This window comes from Paralichthys olivaceus, chromosome 4 (assembly GCF_024713975.1).
Source record: "Paralichthys olivaceus isolate ysfri-2021 chromosome 4, ASM2471397v2, whole genome shotgun sequence".
NCBI classification, from domain to species: Eukaryota; Metazoa; Chordata; class Actinopteri; order Pleuronectiformes; family Paralichthyidae; genus Paralichthys; species Paralichthys olivaceus.
This window is the reverse complement of record NC_091096.1, coordinates 16687132-16705116: the sequence shown is the minus strand read 5'-3', so window position 1 is coordinate 16705116 and position 17985 is coordinate 16687132. Positions and strand designations below refer to the sequence as shown.

At 43.3% G+C, this 17985-nt stretch overlaps 1 protein-coding gene across 7 annotated transcripts in view; it reads left to right on the top strand.

Moving 5' to 3' along the window:
- The window catches only part of rtkna (rhotekin a), a 61332-nt gene that overhangs the window by 25470 nt on the left and 17877 nt on the right, over nucleotides 1-17985 (top strand). For 3 of the 7 annotated variants that reach the window (XM_069523936.1, XM_069523937.1, XM_069523938.1), the window contains exons 1-2: nucleotides 5315-5768; nucleotides 10933-11031. The exons of 3 other annotated variants lie outside the window; for them this stretch is intronic. In XM_069523936.1, coding sequence (XP_069380037.1) covers nucleotides 5463-5768; nucleotides 10933-11031 — 405 coding nt within the window. In that variant the 5' untranslated portion in view covers nucleotides 5315-5462. Of the gene's footprint in view, nucleotides 1-5314; nucleotides 5769-10932; nucleotides 11032-17985 lie in introns of those variants that run through there. One more of the 7 variants, XM_020093804.2, reaches the window with a different exon arrangement.

Here is a 17985-nt window from a genome sequence, read left to right as displayed (position 1 = left end):
AAACACTTTGAAAGTTGGATAAATTTGACATATGCTTTTTTCTGCTTCCTCATTACACCAACACTTAGATTAGCACACACACACACACACACACACACATTTGACTCTGTTACCCTCCATGTCCTCCTTCACCTCCTCCATTAGCAAAGCTATTAACCAAGAGCCTCATCAGGGTGGAAGGGTGTCCATGTGGCAGTGTATGTGTTTCTAATCCTGTCATCATTAGGAGAGGAAAAGGTTAATCCACCTCATCTTCAATGGGGCAGACTAAGAACCTGGACAGGGATTCCTATAGAGCGTACAACAATGGCCGTCCACTTTTAAACGGCTTTGGTTCCGGAGGTTAATTTTCCATTTATTTTCTCGTTAACGTTTCAGGAAATTCTTATAATAAACCAGGCCGACCAGCTACGAGATCAATCGTGACCATAAATCATTTGATTCAAGCTAATTTTTTTTAAGAATAAAGGAACTACGCATCCCATAAACAATTACAAATGATCCCTTTCCAATGACTTGCATGCCTCATCTTGAAAACTGCAGTATGTTATACAGGGACATCATGGCTGCTCTGTGGTTAATGTAATGTAACGTTGAACAATCCAGTCTTAGCTACCATGATTCATTTTGCAGTTGTTGTGAACATTTCAATTGGAGTGGCGAGATCCACTTATCACGGCCATCACTAGTACACCTGAGCATTGTGGGTAATGTAGTATTTCTCCTTGACTTTGCGAATCAAAAATGTTTTTCTTAAAGATATCATACAGAATTGTGGCTTCTAGAGGAGCATATCACATTGTCTCACAATCTTGTAGCTTGTGGAAAATCTGCCTTCGATGGTTTAAATATGAAGGGCAATAATCAAAATCTCTCTTTAGAAAAGGGGATTTTTAGTTCCAGAACCAATCGGTTGAGCTGTATTGTTTCTGGGGGAGAAGTGTGATAATGTACCCCACCGGAGACCCCAATTAACCCTTGCTACACCACCCCCTCTGAAACACTGTGTCATTGGTCAGTGTGTCACTGTTGGCTGTTATGAAACTGCAAATGCAAGTTTACTGAGGTCCTATTTTAGGCCCATGTAAAAACACACACACAGCTCATGTCCGCACAGTTGGAAACCGCAGCTGTCACTGTTAGAGCCACTGAGACTGACAGCCAGTGTATATATATATCTATGAATATGATCACTGTTGATTTAACTTGCAAAATTCCAAGGTAGAGTTTACAATAGCGATGCAGCTTGTCTCATGATGAGATTCCTCATTTTGCTAATGTTAATATGAAATATAGAGATAATGGAGTGGTACACACACACACAGTTTCATTTAGATTTACAGGCTGGTTAAATTCTGTGGTCTACTTAGTATGTAAACTACCACTGCTTGAGAGGTGAATGACCCATGTTACATTATAACAAGCCTGACTTACTCATTTACATGATGTTGATATCATGACTGTTTGGTGTCAGGCTTGAGTTCGCTCCCAGCATACTTGAGGTTAGATAACAGTCATGTCCGTGACCTGCTCTACAGCACCTCAGGCTGCCTGACGCTGGGAAGAACACAAGTCTCTACATGACTCTTGTGCTTGCTGCATGACAGGCACATAATGACATGGACACGGTGTGTGTGTGTGTGTGTGTGTGTGTGTGTGTGTGTGTGTGTGTGCGTACTGAGCCTGCTATACCCTCATATGGCCAATAGGGGGCTAATCATTTTTATTGTCTCCTCCCACATCACATGTGATAACAAGGGGACATCATAGTACTATAGTCAATTAAATTTAAATGTATTGAACTCAACCATAGCAGATCTTTGGAAATATGTTTAGTTAAGTATTCTCATAATGTTGTGTAATCTATATACTGCACCAAATAACTGTGAATGTCTATTAAAAAGACATATCAGTGTAAAAATAACAAGAATAGAAAGATGTCTCTTCTTCTCAGCACCTTGTTATAAAGTAACTGAAGCTTATCCATATGCATCAGTGGCTCCTTTGGGCCAGTTTATGTGGACATGCCCGGAGGCCTTTCTTAAAACACGGGGCTGTGAAAAAGTCTAGAATATGTGAAAGAGAAACACAGGTCTGTCCCTCAACAACCACCGGATTCAAATCTTCATAAAACCAAAAGTGTGAAACTTTGTGAGCTTATTTACTGTCCAGCTACTCCTCGAGGCAATAATGGGATTTGTGATTTCATACTTATCCAGCTTCAAAATATCTAATAAATAGATAACCGACTAAGCAGACATAGTAGGTAGAGAGACACAGTGCTACAGTGTGAACAGTAGGAAGGAAGGGATTTTGAGGATGTACAATAGCGGCAGCAGCAGAGAGGAAGAGAAGCACGTGTCTGAGAGAAGCACTGTTGTCCGTGAGTCAATAGGAAATGCTTGCACCTCAGAGTGAGAGGTTATAGTCTGTCTGGAGGAATGTCCTCTCATCCTGTGAACTGCAGTGTAATGACACTGGGAATGATGCTATGGCTCATTCAGCTGGTCCTCCCTGAGTCATGCAGCATGGGAAAACTGAAGCAGACTGTGCGTCACAAGTCCTCAGGCCTTTCTTATATCCAGATTCAGCAGATGTTCTCTTCTTTGGTCAGCACCACAGTCTCATTTAACAGGTGTACACTGAGAGTTTAATCCACCTCTTCGTTGATGCATCTTTGTATCTGTGTCGCTGCTCACACGTGCCGTACGAACCCAGACTGTGAACTGTGAGTGTAAATTTGTCTCTGACAGCACTTCTCGCTGGCCGACTCCCTGGTGCAGCTACTTGCTGATGAAACCTTAATCTGATTAGCTGTAGGATATTTACAGCTCTAAGTCCTGAGTTATCAAGGCTCATCTTGTTTTTGTTGCGCACGTCTCACACAGAGATGAGGGAAAGAAATTTTGATAATTTCTAAAAACAGCGGGGGGTTGTTTACATTCTTGTTACGGCTGATATAAATCAAATCTCTAATTCTGTTGTTTCTGCTTCAGATGGTAAAAAAGATTAGTGGCATTACCTGTCTTTGTGGGAACATGCTTTTGACAATTTGCAGTGCATGCTACTCTGTTTCTTGTCACACTTTAAATAGCCTAGATATCTCCACACTACTGAATTCCTCTGATCCTTCTTTTCAACAATGCCCTCGTCTTTTGAGCTTTGGGCTGTATCTGTTTGGGCATCTTCTTCGGTAACGCTGTCACTCGAGTTTTCGTTAACATTTGATCTCGCTGCCACTCCTGACGTACTGTGTGCACGGCTGCAGTATAGTTCAAACATTAGCATGTGTGCTGCTGCCGGCTGCTGCTCCTACGCTCTGTGCTGTGAGCGTCAACCTAACCTGACGTGGCTGTAAGTCAATTCCAGCCACATGATTGGTTCCATGCGGCCCTATTCTCATTATCATTGACTGTTCGTGTTGTATGTCAAAACATGGATGGAATGAGTTCTAGCGACATCGTATCGGCCGTTTCTTATATTTCTATTGAGGAAAAGTTCTTTTTTGATAATTATATTTATCGTTATATCGCCGAGCCCTAATGTTTGATGCTTTCTTGGCTTCTGCTCCTGCTGTGAAGTGAATTTCATGACAAAGCAGCCCCTCCTCTGTTGTTCTATAGAGCCTTTTTTCATATAGCCACCTCTACAGATGTATTATTGCACCATTGAGATGCTGCACTTTGTTGCTGTGTTGCTTTTAGCTGAGGCTGCCCACAGACCAACTCTCTCCTCCTCCATCCTGATCCTCCCACACGTCATCTGCTGCATCTCTGAACTGCACGTCTCATTTCACTTCATCCACAAACAACACACAACAAAACAAGTGTTTAGATTGTATCCATTCCTGCTCTGTAAAACAACCAAAATGGGAACATTGTTAGAGGCTCCTCACGTTTTGTTAAAATGTATCCACCGCCGTGGTCTTCTCCATTGTTAGTTTTCCAGTTTCCCGCAGCCAAACTCTCAGTCACATTCACCCTAACCCCTATTTTTTTCCCCCAACACTTAATTCCAGCTGGACTCATCTGTGTTTTCCGTTTCCACCTGCCCACAAATCACTCTCATACATCACAGAGCCGACAAGGGGACACGCTCCGCTGCACAACTTCCTATAGTGTGCACATTCGGGCCAGGCAATAAGCAGAGCACAGATAGAGAGAAGGCAGAGGGAGATGATAAAAGATTTTGTTTCGTGTTACTGGGAATGATAAATTGTTCTATCAGTGGAATTATATGTGCACCAAGTGCAGACTAATGGCAAATGTTATTTGTGTACACTGTAACTGTCTGTTATGGATATGCAATTACCATTTCCACTAAATTATCATAATACGCCTATGTGTTGTGGGAGGAATTTTACCTCTGTTGGGTAGCATAGTAACTATATTGTAATATTTAATGCTTCTTTTTGTATTAGTGAATACTCTTCATATGGTGACATAATAGGAGAATATTTATATTATGTTATATCTCACCGGAAATATGAAAAAGTTTCATTATTTGCAGTGGGGGGTTTTCTTTGATTGTTCGGTCCTGCAAATGTATCACAGTAATAAATGACCAAAGGAATTTGAGACTGCCCATGAATTTAATGTAAGAACTGTTTGATAAATAGTAGTTGCTTATTTGAGTCGTGCTTTGGAGCAAGGGTGGACATGCTTATACCTGCTGTGCAGCAATGTAAATGGTATATTGACTGAGTGTCTTGCGTAAACAGTTGAGTCATAACTTCCAAAAAAGAAAATGTTGTTTTTTTTTACCCACTGTGGGCAGCGTAGACACTATGCAGGGCGGCCACAGTGGATTTTACTGACACTCATGCAACGTGCCTCAAACTGTGGCCAAACTCGGGGCTGCCAAATCCTTCTTATGTCACGTTCTCCCAAATTGCCAGAGACTTTATGAACATTTTGTATTTTTTTTTATAATGGACTTCCTGCATGGGAAAGGAAACACTGAAATACACATGTGTTTACATGCATGTCTCTCACAAACATCACCTCATTTGTATTTATATCTGGTGAAAGAGGACACTGCTCCAAAAACATTGCTGCCAACGTCCCTGCACGGGAAGCCCTGGAGGCTCTGTGGGCACAGCATTGAGCACCATGTGTCTTAAATGTCAACTCACTCTCCTCTGCTACAGAGATTATGGACACACACACGCACACGCACGCACACACACACACACACACGCACACACACGCACACACACACACACACACACACACACATACGCACACACACACGCACCCTCACGCACCCTCCTCCACAGAATTGGCTCTTGGTTGGTCCATCAGTCTTTATCCCTCCTTGTGCTGGCGGTGGTGGTGTGCGACTGTGCGTGTGTGCGTGCGTCCGGACTGGGGCTCATGCAGGAGCTGCTCGGACACCGACGACGTCAGTGATTATGATGAAGCGGATGACGATGAAGACAACACAGAGTGTGGCTCAAACGCATGAGCGCTGTCCTTCCCAAATTGCCAAGAGTGCGGTTTGCGTTGTGTGCGCGGACCCTTGACAACTTCAGAGGTTACAGCCGGCAGCTGCAGCAGTGCTGGGATTTCCACTGGATATTTTCTCACGTCTTGCTCATAAATGGAGGCGCCTCTCAGGGAAAATCTGAGTTAAGGTTTCACCGTTACGCGAGGTGTGCGGGACGTTGGACAGACCCTGGGTGTTGTTGCGTAAAAGCGCCCGTGCTGCCAGTTTTGGAGAGTTGGGACGCGCGGTGCTGCTCCAGGATGAACAGCTCAAATCAAAGGGTGAGGTCGCAGTTTTTCTGTTTGTCACCGAATGATCTTATGTTAGAGATGAAATGGGAAAACGTCACGTCACACTGTGGGGTTAACTCGTCACGTAGGCTGATCCCACATAGAGAAGCAGAGCAGCAGCGGCTCTGGAGACATCTCAGCTGATAACCTCCTGTTTACTCTGTGAGGACACGCGACGTTCCTACTGAAAACCCTCATGTTTTTAAGTTGTCTTCTTTGTCTCTGACCTCTGCCTCCCTGTACGAACCCAATCCATGTGTATTTAGGATCTAAAAGATATGATGATGTATTCGGCTTGTAGCTCATTTCATCCAGTGGATTTGATAAATGAAATTCCAACTTTTAGAGTTGGTTCACGCTGCTCTTGACCACGTTTCTAAGTGGAAAAAGACTGAGCTAATAATAGATGGACCACTTTTAAAAGATGGATTCACCAAGGGATGGTTGTGTAACTGCTCTCTAATATATAGGCCGAATTAAAGAGGGCTGTTTGCTATTTGTGTAATCTTTAAGTCACCTCTCCAAGTTCGAGACTTTCTCTAATAATTTAATTCTACTGTAAATTGTAATATTTTAAAATGGAGTACCACTAATATTTTAGGACGTAGATGATATACCCTCAAATTTTATTAAGATAAAAATGCTCATATCAGTCCATATTGATAATTATCATGATAAATGCCACATTATTATTTCTTTTAAGTTGAAAGACAGATTCTGCTGCTAAGTGAAGGTTTTAAATTCTTCTTTATGAGCAGCTTGATAAACAGCAAAATATTTTTGCAAGTCTGATCAATCATGTGTAATACTTACTCACTGTGCTTGAAAAATGTATAAGCAATACATTGATAGATATTGTTATGTATGAAAATTGCACTGGGATAGTTTAGTCCCACAACAATTAGACATGCCTCTATACGTCAGGGGACAGATGTCGTTACATTAAAACATTGATTAGATTTCCTGTGGACATGATAAATGAAACGGCATCTAAAGATTTTGTTCCTCTGTCACCTTAAATAACTCATGGCTCTTCCTCGGCTGCGTCTGGAGTAAATGGTGACATTAGTTGTGAGTGAGGGGACAATCTGACAACTGTGGGAGATTACTGCAATAATGACTCACATCTCCCAGTCATCAACCTTTCCCCTCTTTCGTGAATAAATCTTTCCTAAACGCCTCGAGTTTGAAGCCCAGAAATAGCCTTATTTAGATTGAATTCTGGAGAAGCAGCAGGCTTTCAATGTGAGAAAATTTGGCTTTTTTAAATCCTTTTTTTCAAAAACGTCTTAAAACGACATGGTTTTGGCAGAACAATGTTGGCGCTTCGTCGACGCCAGTCCACACAGCAGAGACATGTCTGTTATGAAGTCCTGTTTCTATTTCAGGAAGAAGTTCACCATGATTTCCATTTAAACACACACACACACACACTCCAAAACCTCAGAGAAATACTAAAAAGAAAGGACAGCCACCAAAAAATGTTTTCTTCAACATGCTGTCCCCTCCAGAACGGTGGCCAGAGAACTTAAGTGTGTGTGACAGGCAGTCGTCCTGGTGTCTTTGAGTTTGCAGACATTTGAATGACAGACCTATACTTCCCATAATCGACTTTTTTATTTTTATTTGCCACTGAAACTCAATCCATGCACAGATGAACCAAACATGGCTGCATCTCTGTCTGTTGATTGGCTTCACTTTAGTTAATGACAGGCTGCTTCCTGACGAGCTATAGAGTTTTAGATTTTCTCATGTTGATTTCAAAGGTCACCTGCATCAGCATCAGTCAGAGACAAGCGACATGGCAGATGTGATCTTTTCATTCCTGGAATACAGCCTGCGCATCTATGTGTGTGTGAGTCTCTGCATTTGCATATGTGTGTGTGTGTGCGTGCGTGCAGTGCATTGAAAGCTCATGGTTGTGTGTACTCATTTTGTCCCTTCTACTGTTACAACCACAGCCATCTCTGATCATTAGTAGTGAAAAGGTCTCTGATGTTCCAGGGGTCCTCTTCAGTGTGTCTCCACAGCGTCCTCAACACGCAATCTACTTCCCGGTGCATTTGTACACAGTGATGTGTTTCTATTGGCTGTAGTGTGCACTAAGCAGATCCTATTTGCTGTTAAATGCATTTCTGCTTATGCTCCTCATTGCGTTTGAAATTATGCAAGGAGGAAAAAAAATACAGTCAGCATCCCGTGTCAGTTCACTGGCCATGGAAGCCCTTGGCCCTTGTCTTACAATCAATAACCACTTACTGCAGGGGAGCTTTCTGCAGTCCAGCTCCTGTCTGTCTACCGAGCTTTCTGTCTCTCTTTCAAGATAGGTATCTGGAGTGTCACCTCTTCTTGTATCTGTCTGTCTCTCTTCCTTCTCTTCCCTCCTCAGCCTTCCATCATCCCCGCAGTCACATGTGGGTGTGTTGATTTTTTCTTCTCCGCTCTGTGCTGCTGTGTGTCGGCTGTAGAGGACATTCTCTGCTGCTGTTGTCCATTTCTTTTTCCCAGGAGGCAGCTGTTGGGACTGATATAGGTATAAGACCTTCTCAGCCTGAGAAACTCAGGGGCAACTGCAACCCATTACTCTGTGTACTGTGCAGCATGACAGAAGCTGTAGTGGAGGAGGAAGGGGAGGAAGAGGAGGAGGAGGGTGAATGGGACTTTACTGTTTTTCTCCTTGAGCCAGTTGTCTAAGGAATAGTGTGAAAAATGAGCCTCCGCAATATTGTCTCTCCACCCGACCAATTAAGAATCTTTTAACTCAAACGTCTTCATACACATCCGTTCTTGCGTAAGCCATTTTCAGACATGACTTTGCCTTTCACATGATCAACAGAGCTGGAGATTATTTCTACATGTTCACAAAAAGTGGAAAATCTCAGAGCATTTAGGCGAGGGATCGAACTGAGTAGTGCTCTTTTTCAGTTCAAGATATTTGTATTCTTTTTGTTTGTCATCAAGACGCAAACTTGCTTGTGGTGAATCCACTTGATAATCTCCTGCTATATTATCACACAGGCTCACTTGGACGTTTACATTTTTACTTGGGCATTTGCAGGAAAAACTCTGGCGTAACTGACTCGGACATTTGCATATACAGCCCCTCAGTAGAATATCAAGGGTGCAGGTCTGAAAACAGATATACACACAATAAAAGCCAGTTGAAAAACTGCCCTGACAGAGCTTTATAAAGGTTAAGTACTATTTTTCTTTCTCCATTTAGAAGCAACTTTGTGGCCGGGTTCTCCCTGTGTTTGTTCTCACGAGAGATACAAACCTGTGTTTATTTCTGCAGCGGCAGAGAGAGATGGTTTGGCTTGAGGATGGTGACTCAGTGGACGAGGATGGGAGCGATGGACAGACAGACGACAGGCCGATAGACAGACAGACAGACAGACAATTAGAGAAGAGTGATGACCTGACGATGCGGAGGGAGATTGTAAGGGGATAGATGGTCATGGAGGAGAGTCCCTCAGACAGATGATAATCAGACAAGCCGCTAATACAGAGCTGCTGGCAGCGGGTAAAAATCAGTGCCAGCGCACGTCCATCTGTCATATCTATCTGAGGAAGCATCTGCTGAGCTGTCCGTCACTTACACAGCTTACAGTCCTTTATTCCATGTGAGAGGTAGTCATACCTGCTTCCATGAGTGTGTGTTTGTGTGTATGTGTGTGTCCTTCATTTTTACACTGCATCTGTGCTTCCAGTCCGTGATTAGATTATGTTTGTTTAGTGGAATTGCTCTTGTGTTGTGATTATGAGTGGAGCCACAAAATGCACAGTGCACTCACATACTCACACACACACACACACACACACACACACACACACACACACACAAACAAGGTAGATCTGCAGAGATCTCTTATAATGGATAATCCATCAAGGCAGGTCTTTATCCTGCTCCCACGGCCCTCTGATAAAAGGCCACCATTGGCCGTAAAGAATCGATAATATTAATATCAAAGATATTGCCGCATATGCTCACACACATCATTCCCCACACACATCATGCACATCATGCACCTCTCAATGGCACCTCTGGCAGCGTGGGTTGGGGTCAAATGTTGCACAGAGAAAAAGGCTGTGTGTGTGTGTGTGTGTGTGTGTGTGTGTGTGTGTGTGTGTGTGTGTGTGTGTGTGTGTGTGTGTGTGTGTGTGTGTGTGTGTGTGTGTGTGTGACAGACGACACAAAATAGCTTGTGGATTTGCTTGGCAAGAGATTGAGAGGGGCGTGGTGCACACTTGATGCCTGACTCCTGTATGATCTGTTGCTGCTGCTGACAATCAGATGTTTACTGTGGTTTATTTATCTCTGCATGCATGTGTTCTCTGTTCATTTGTAGGCCGTAGCACAACCCTGAATAAAATCAGTGCCTGACTGTCAGACCTCTGTTCTGCATTTGTTCCACGCTGGAAAATTTTGACGGACATGGGCCAGCTCTTATATTTAGACTGAGTTGGCCAGTAGCCAGGACATACAGTAATATTTATTCTCTTGCCCTGCTTTTTTGAGCTAAAAAGTTATGTTTATAGAGAAACTGCCAAGACAACACAAGGGTTCTGGAAGCACAAATCCTTTTCTTTTTCTGATAGAGATTTTGATTATCAGCCATAATATTGTAACCATCCAAGGTAGACTTATCACAAGCAACCAATAGCATGAAAATATGTTATATGCAGCTGTAGAAGCTCCAAGTCCATATAATACCAACTGTGTTTTAAGAAAAACGTGTTTTATTTGAGACACCAAGAAGTACTACACTACCGCAAATCGTCTACAGTCAGATCGTTCAGTGTTACTACACTAGGTTACTGTAGTATAAACTATATGACAGGCATTTTTTTTTTTTGCTCAGAATTGAATGTTTGATGGTCACAATTCATCTTGTAGCTCGTCGACCTGGTTCCAGACTTTAAACTATCACTGGGAAATAACGAGAAAAAATCGATCACTGTTACGCTCTATTGCTTCCACATTAAAAGACTGCATGGTGGATTATGAGCATTCAACCATTATCGGTCCAGTTTATCAGTTTCACCTTAATCAAAAGGAGCTTCAATATTGTCTATGTTAATGTTCTAAATGTGTGTTGTTTGCATGGTGTTTCCATCCTGTGTGGATTAATGCTTTGTACTGATTCCCTCACAGCACAGACAGAAGCAGGAGAGACAAAGGTGGTTTATTCTGAACCGGGGCGTCAGACCGTGTGAGACCCAGACCGGCTCCCCTCGTCTCTGCCTGCCGATGGTACATTTACATGTCCGCAGATAGAGGCCGTGCTTTGTTGTGTTGTAGCTGAATTAACGTTTGGTTGAACCAGTAGCTCTGTGTGCTGGTGCGTAGAGAAGTGGTGGAGTGTGTACAAGTTTTAAGTTTGATGCTAGTTTGTGTGTGTGTATGTAAATGTGCACCCTCCTGTTAAGGATGCTCTGGAGGGCAGAGATAAGAACCACACATGCACACGCTCACACGCACACACAAACTTGCCGTGATTAATTATATTCCCTCTCTTGTTCTTTTCGTTTCTCCATCTTACTTGCCCTTATCCGCCTTCTTGCCTTCCTGACACATTTCCTCACTGTCTCTCACTAAACTGACACACACACACACACACACACACACACACACTCACACACACACACACACACATGCACGGAGACTCCAAGGGTTAATGTGAACCATTAGTAACCAGAGCGGGCTGTAAGTGCTGTGAAGTGGCAGAAGGGTGGAACCAAAGTGACAGACTCAGCGACTGTGAGTGGATCTCACCTTACATGTGTTCCCCATGACATTAATATGGCCGCCATTAATCAAGGCACTGAAACAAATACTACTTTTATTATCCTGTGATAAGAAGTATTCCTCTGGCCTTGATTCATGGCGGCTATTAATTAATGGTGTACCGCAAGGCTGTAAAGCACTTTGTTGTCTCACCTTTCACATCCAGTCAACCTAAATTCTTAATTTTTCAAGAGGCCTTTTTGCTGCTCATCTAGCAAGGGTAGGAATAAAGTCATTTCTTAAATAATGATACGGTTATGATTGCAAAGTAAGTGGGTAGAGCCCCCCCCCGTCCCCACCTTACTCACTCACACACCACCCCACACACACACACTCTCCCTCCAGCTGTGCCTGTGTGTCCCTCTCTTGGTCGTTGTACCCCGAGGGCTCAGGGTCATTTTTAGTGATATTCGGCTTCGCTTTAACTCAGCTCAGAAGTCCTGCTGCTTCATGAATATCATAATGAACTGCTTTCACTTCAGGGCTCTCGCTGGTCGATAGTGATAGGGGACACACACACACACTTATGTGCACGTCCACATAGCTGCATATCTGCTGCCTTATTAAAATGTCGCCTCTGTCCTGTACACCTTCACGATAGACAACAGCCTCGCCACCCCTCAGACAGAAGTCACGTGGGGGTAGCACATGTGATTATATATACACATGTGCCCATACCATCTAAATAAAGCAACAGTGATTAATAATAGAGTGATAAAAGCAGCTCCAGAGCTCTTGGTTAGAAGCTGCATGGGCACCGAGAGCAAACAGACTGAGAAAATGACTACATTTGCATGGACTGCAACATAGCATTTTTGAATAAGACAATAGAAGCTGTAAACAACATTGTCTGATTGCTTTTAGCTCCATAGACCCAAGTCATAATAATTGAGTTGTGGACAATTCCAGGAAAGTAGAGAAGAGAAGACGTACAGAGAATGATGGACCCACACAGTGTAAATATAGAGGATGGAATGTCTTGGTGCTTGGATGGTGTAAATGTCTTGCTTGTGAAGCTGCCTGTCAAAAAATAGCTCAGTGCAAAAGGGGTTATAAAAACAACAAAGTAATAATCTTTATGAAGTATGATTTTTCCATTCAAATTAAAAGGTTTAGTACAATTCCAAACTTAAAACCAAATTATGTCTAAACCAACTAGAATGGCATTCAGTATATACAGTAGTGCATACCTCCACCAAGGCCCAACAGTCTCTAATGGAACCACATTTAAATTCACAAGATCTGGATTTTTCGGGTGGATTGCACACACTCGTAAATATCAGTCCCATAATCATGGTCCATAAGTTATCATCTGTTGAGAAATGCCCCAACTCGCAATGTTGAAGAAAGTGAATTCCAGGATCCACCCTCAGATCCAAATCTGCACTCAAATTTAATGGCTTCCTCCTTGGCCCCATTCCTCAATTAAATTTAATGAAAACATTAGTATTTTTTGCGTAATCCTGCTAAATAAAAACATAACCTGTGCCTCCTCCTCCTCTCATGGTAGCTGGCAAAAAAGAGGTTTAGCGGAGGGGTTGAATGTATAAGATTGTTTGTTAAATTATGATCCTGCAACATTTCATATATATAAACGTTAGGATTTTATAAGAGCAAGTAACAAGTATTTTGAACTCTTCCCAAAGAATGCTTTTGAATGTGAAACGAAGCCTTAATAACTGTAAAGAACAATGTGTTTTCATTGCTTTCTGAATGAATTATGGTCTTAGCCCCACATGCTCTGAGCTGAACTGAACCTCGCCATGTGTCTGTATTATAGTAAAGAGAGCAGAGGTAGAAGACACCAGGGAGGAGAGTTTGGCAGGCTTAAATGCTGGTTAGGCCGGCTGAGCTAATTAGCCCAGATTTTGCTCATCCTTATTCTGACAAGGAGGAAAGCCTGGGATTACAGAGACATGCACTGTGTGTGTGTGTGTGTGCGTGTGCTTATGTGCGTGCATGTGTGTCAGGCTGTTGAAACTGTTAATCAGAAGGGGGCGGGGAGTTGTAAAAAACAACTAATGAGGCCTCTGAGCGTGTTCTGAACTGGTTTGTGCAAGTGAGATAAGTGACTATACCCCCTCATGCCATTGAGGATGAAAAGGAGCTTAATGGTACGGCACCCAGCAGGGACCCCCACTCTCCTTTGGGAAGCTGTGTCACAGTGACCTCTTGCCCTCCACGCCCTCCGTCTGTCCCCTTCAGCTCTTCCCTCATCTGCCATTTGTCTTTCCCATGCTACTCCAACAACACTTCATCCTGTCAAGTCCTTCTCGTGCAGCTCATGATATAAACATGTCTCCATCCCCTCGCCTGATTGAAGGGTGCCATTGAAAAAAGTACAACCTATAATTTTGCTAATGGGATCGCTGACATGAACAGTTTTTTTGATTTGTTCTGTCGAGCAGGGCCTCGCAGACTTTTCAGCCTCTGTCCCTCAAAATAAAGCTACCAGAGACTATCCCCAGAGATTGTTGAAGCATACAAGGGTTTTTATTTGAGCTAGTTTGCAAAAAAATAACAAAACCACCAGTGAGCACACCCAATGTTTTCTGTGGTGCTGCAAATTGTCCTGCTGCAACTGATGCTGCTGCTAATCTTTCATAATCACTTTATGGTAATTTGTTTTGCATTTGACTTCTACTTTATATCTTTTTATAATTATGGCTTTTAAACTCTCCCACGAATAGAAGTTTGTAAATGCTGCTGGCGGTGTTTGAGTTTCAAAACTGCGGGGCTGCATTTTAATCTAGGCGGCCTGAAAGGGAGATGTTTGGAAATGATGACTCTCCCAAAAGCTTGCTTATCGGGTCTTTTTGGTCTTGACGTTTGGATACCAGTGTAGAACGCAACATGGATGATCAATCACAAGCGTCACTGACCCTGTTATCTTTGCTAACATTTGTGCAGTTAAATTCTGCATTTAACAACAATACAACTGCTGACATGCACAGGAGACAAGCTATTATTGTGTACTCATGTGTAAAACCCTGTCTTCATAAGAAAACGTAGCAGTATGGCTGAAGCCCTGTTAGTTTTTTCTTTTGCACACAAACTTCCAAATCAATTTGCGAATCAACATGTTGCTGTGAGCAAATACTGGTATAGTCATGGCAGTTCAGGGTTTGTACTTGGTGATATTTCGAGACAGTTGTAAACTGGACAACTGCACAAGTGGAGGCATGCAGCCAGCAGGCCTTCTGTAACAAAACGAATCATGTGAACTTGTGAACAAGCCTGTAAACATTTTGCTGGTAAGCCTGGACACATGGCAAATCCAAGTTGTGCCGCTGCGTCGCACTCCTCCCTTCCCCTCCCCCTTATGCCTTCCCGAGGTGTGAGGTAACGTGTACTGAGAGCTGTCAATCACTGTGACACTTGCATGCACACCAAGGTCCTTTGGAGATTCAGATAAGCTTTTTTTCTTCTTAAAGAGAAAGTGCGGTGCCACATATTTATTCCTATCCCCTCACTGCCAGCAAGAGCAGTAAGTGACAGAGCCAGCAAATGTCCACAGACTAACACCTCTCTGCAAACAGGAATATTAGATGCGTTGGTGAAGGAACAGCCTGTAACGACATGTGAAGAATTCCAGCAGAGTGGATTACAGCGTCACGTCAGTTCCTTTTTGCCTCATGTGTACCATTTAAAATCTTCTTCACTGAATTAGAGATGCACTGGTGCTCTCATTGAGAGAGATCACAGCAGTCTTTGATCAGGGGCTCAGAAAAACCTGCTCCCTACCTGTTTACTTCCTGAACCCTCCTCTCCTTTCGCTGTGTGGCTTACAAGAAAAAAGCTGGCTAATCAGTTAATAATGCAGCATGAACTTGTGTAATTGTCAGTGGCTGTGTTTCAGCCTGCAGTGCAGATGTCTAACTGTGCCAGTAAAGTGCACCGATGAGGTTACAGTATTGCTGTGTGTGTGTGTTTTGTAATTCATTAATTGCCCCTTGCTTGCAGGCCCTGAGACAGCCCAGTCTGCCAGTAGCTTTCATTAGGCTTCCTCCATTACTGTTTGATTGGAAAAGGAAGCTGCTCGGATCACAACTCGTGTCCCATCTCCATCAATTCAGAACTGCGCCAGAACTGCTCTTTCAAATTTACTTTCTAAGCAGCTATTCAAAAAGGCTGCCTTTTTCATAAAATATTATATAGAGTGCCTTTTTCGTGCATTACATGTTGTTGTACTTCTTTTAGATGCTGCTCTAAAAGTCAGCGAGAATTTACAAGCCAACTGAACATTGCATTATTTTGGTTATTGAATTCCGTCCAGTTTGTTCCCCTTGGTCCTCTTAGAGGTGAGATGGAAGGGGAGCAGGAGGAGTTACTGCTGTTATTGGTCGGGGTATTTTGCTGTTGTTACTCATAATAAACTACAGTTCAGGCTGCATGTAAACCCTTCTTTCCAACCCCCTGTTATTTATGAGGCTGCACGGTCTGGAACTTGTCGGCAGTGTTTCACCAATCTATACTCTGCAGGCCTGTTAGTTATAAGGCGAGAGACCACACACATTCTTACAGTAGATAAACCAACACAGACACACACAAACACACACACACTCTCTCTGTTTTATCACCTATACATCGCCTTCAAATGCTTCTGCAGTTTGGTTTTTGCCTGCTGGCTGATCCTCCCTGCTCCCGCTGTGCCACTATATGATAATGCGGACCTGGTGTATTTAGGCTGAGTGTGCACAGCCGTGTGAGAGCCATCAAGCTTTATTGCGTCATAAATTGTTGAAGGTGATCACTGCTTGGCAGACTCTAAGCTCCCTCTGCTCTCTCGTAGCCCTAAACAAATTTGTTTTATAGCTCGGAATTCACCCCACTGTTGCTCTTCTTAGGGGCATCAGCCAAAAAAAGCACAAAAACAAATCCACTTGCAAGAACAATGTGCAAACACAGAACGAATACGCCCGGATTCATTTGCATGTGCTTGTTTGCGTATGCGGGCAAATTCCGTCATGTACATAAAACCCGATTTAGGACACAGACACATTCATATTATCGCTCTTTAGCACTCTCTGTTCTGGCTGTGCCTCATGTGTGCTGGGACCCAGCTGCATTCAAACACACTGCCTTTTGTGTGAGAACAGCTGGCTACAAAGTCATATGGACACGCCCTCGCGCACACAAGCACATGTGGACAACTCCTCCACAGATACACACATACTTTTCATGCAAGCAGAGCTGAAACACTCTCTATTGTCAAGAAGTCATTGAATGCATAAGCCGTCGGGAGAGAAGAGGGCTCACAGCTTTCCAGCTCTAAGAGCGACGTATAGTTCACTGTTGTGGAGCAGTGATGATATCCGCATGTTGGCACCAGGAGCAACAGCCATGTTTTACCATGTGAGAGAGTGTGTCTTAAGTGTGTCCTGGCAATGAACAGACTTGGACGGCTTTGTAGCCAGCTTCACCGTCGTAAAAAAGGCGAATACAAACATTTCCCATTACAGTTTCTCTCCCCCTCCTCTCTGTCTTCCATGACCAGTACCAAACCAGATCCCTTCACTGTTGTTGTGCCCTGGCTGCCTGACAGCAGCTGGACTCTGAGACACAGTGGTAATGTTGTTCTGTGAATTGGGTCATTGTTTTTGAGTGGGCTGGGTCTGGTTTGGGATGGTTGTCTGTTTTTTCCCCTCATCTGATTACATATACTTCATTTTGACTTTTCATTTTCTCTGCTCTAAGCCTCTCTCAGCTGATTTTGCTGTTGGCTTTTTTTCTTACTGCTCACTCTTTCTTGCACTCTCAGCTGCTCCCTCCATCCATAACTGCAGCCTGGTGCTGGGTGTGGGAGAGGAAGCCGGGAAGAACGTGAGCAGGAGGGAAAGTAGCGGAAGAGGGTGGAGAGGAAGGCGAGGCACATAGTTGTGGCCGACTAATTGAAAGCCAGCAGTTAGTCCGGTAAAGTCCCAGTGAATGGGAGTGGTCAGGAATTCACAAGTGTGTGTGTAAAATACAGACAGAGCTTATTTGTGTCAGTGGCCGTGATGATTAACGGATTTTGCATGTTCTTGTGAGTTTGTGAGATTCTCTGTTGTTGAGTGTGTGAAAGAGTGAATCTGAGTCTCGGTTCCACTGTTGTCAATCTCAACTTCAGTCTTCTTGTCTCTTCGGTCTCTTGTGTCTCGTCTGTTCAAAAAGAAAACAACTTCATGGCCAGCAAAGAAGAAACGGTGCATTGTTGTACAGCGGTTATAGAAACCAGTCTTTGACTGAAGTGGAAGATGCAGGATTTATCCCACTGTCTGCAATCTTCTTCATGACCTCTGAACCTCACATACCAAAGGGGAAATGTCAGTATTCATATTAAATGTATTATGTGTACATGCACATGGCTAATGCTACAGTAAAACCCAAAGTGTCTAGCATGGCTGTAGTGCAAAAGTCTAAAAGTTCAATTTACTAACA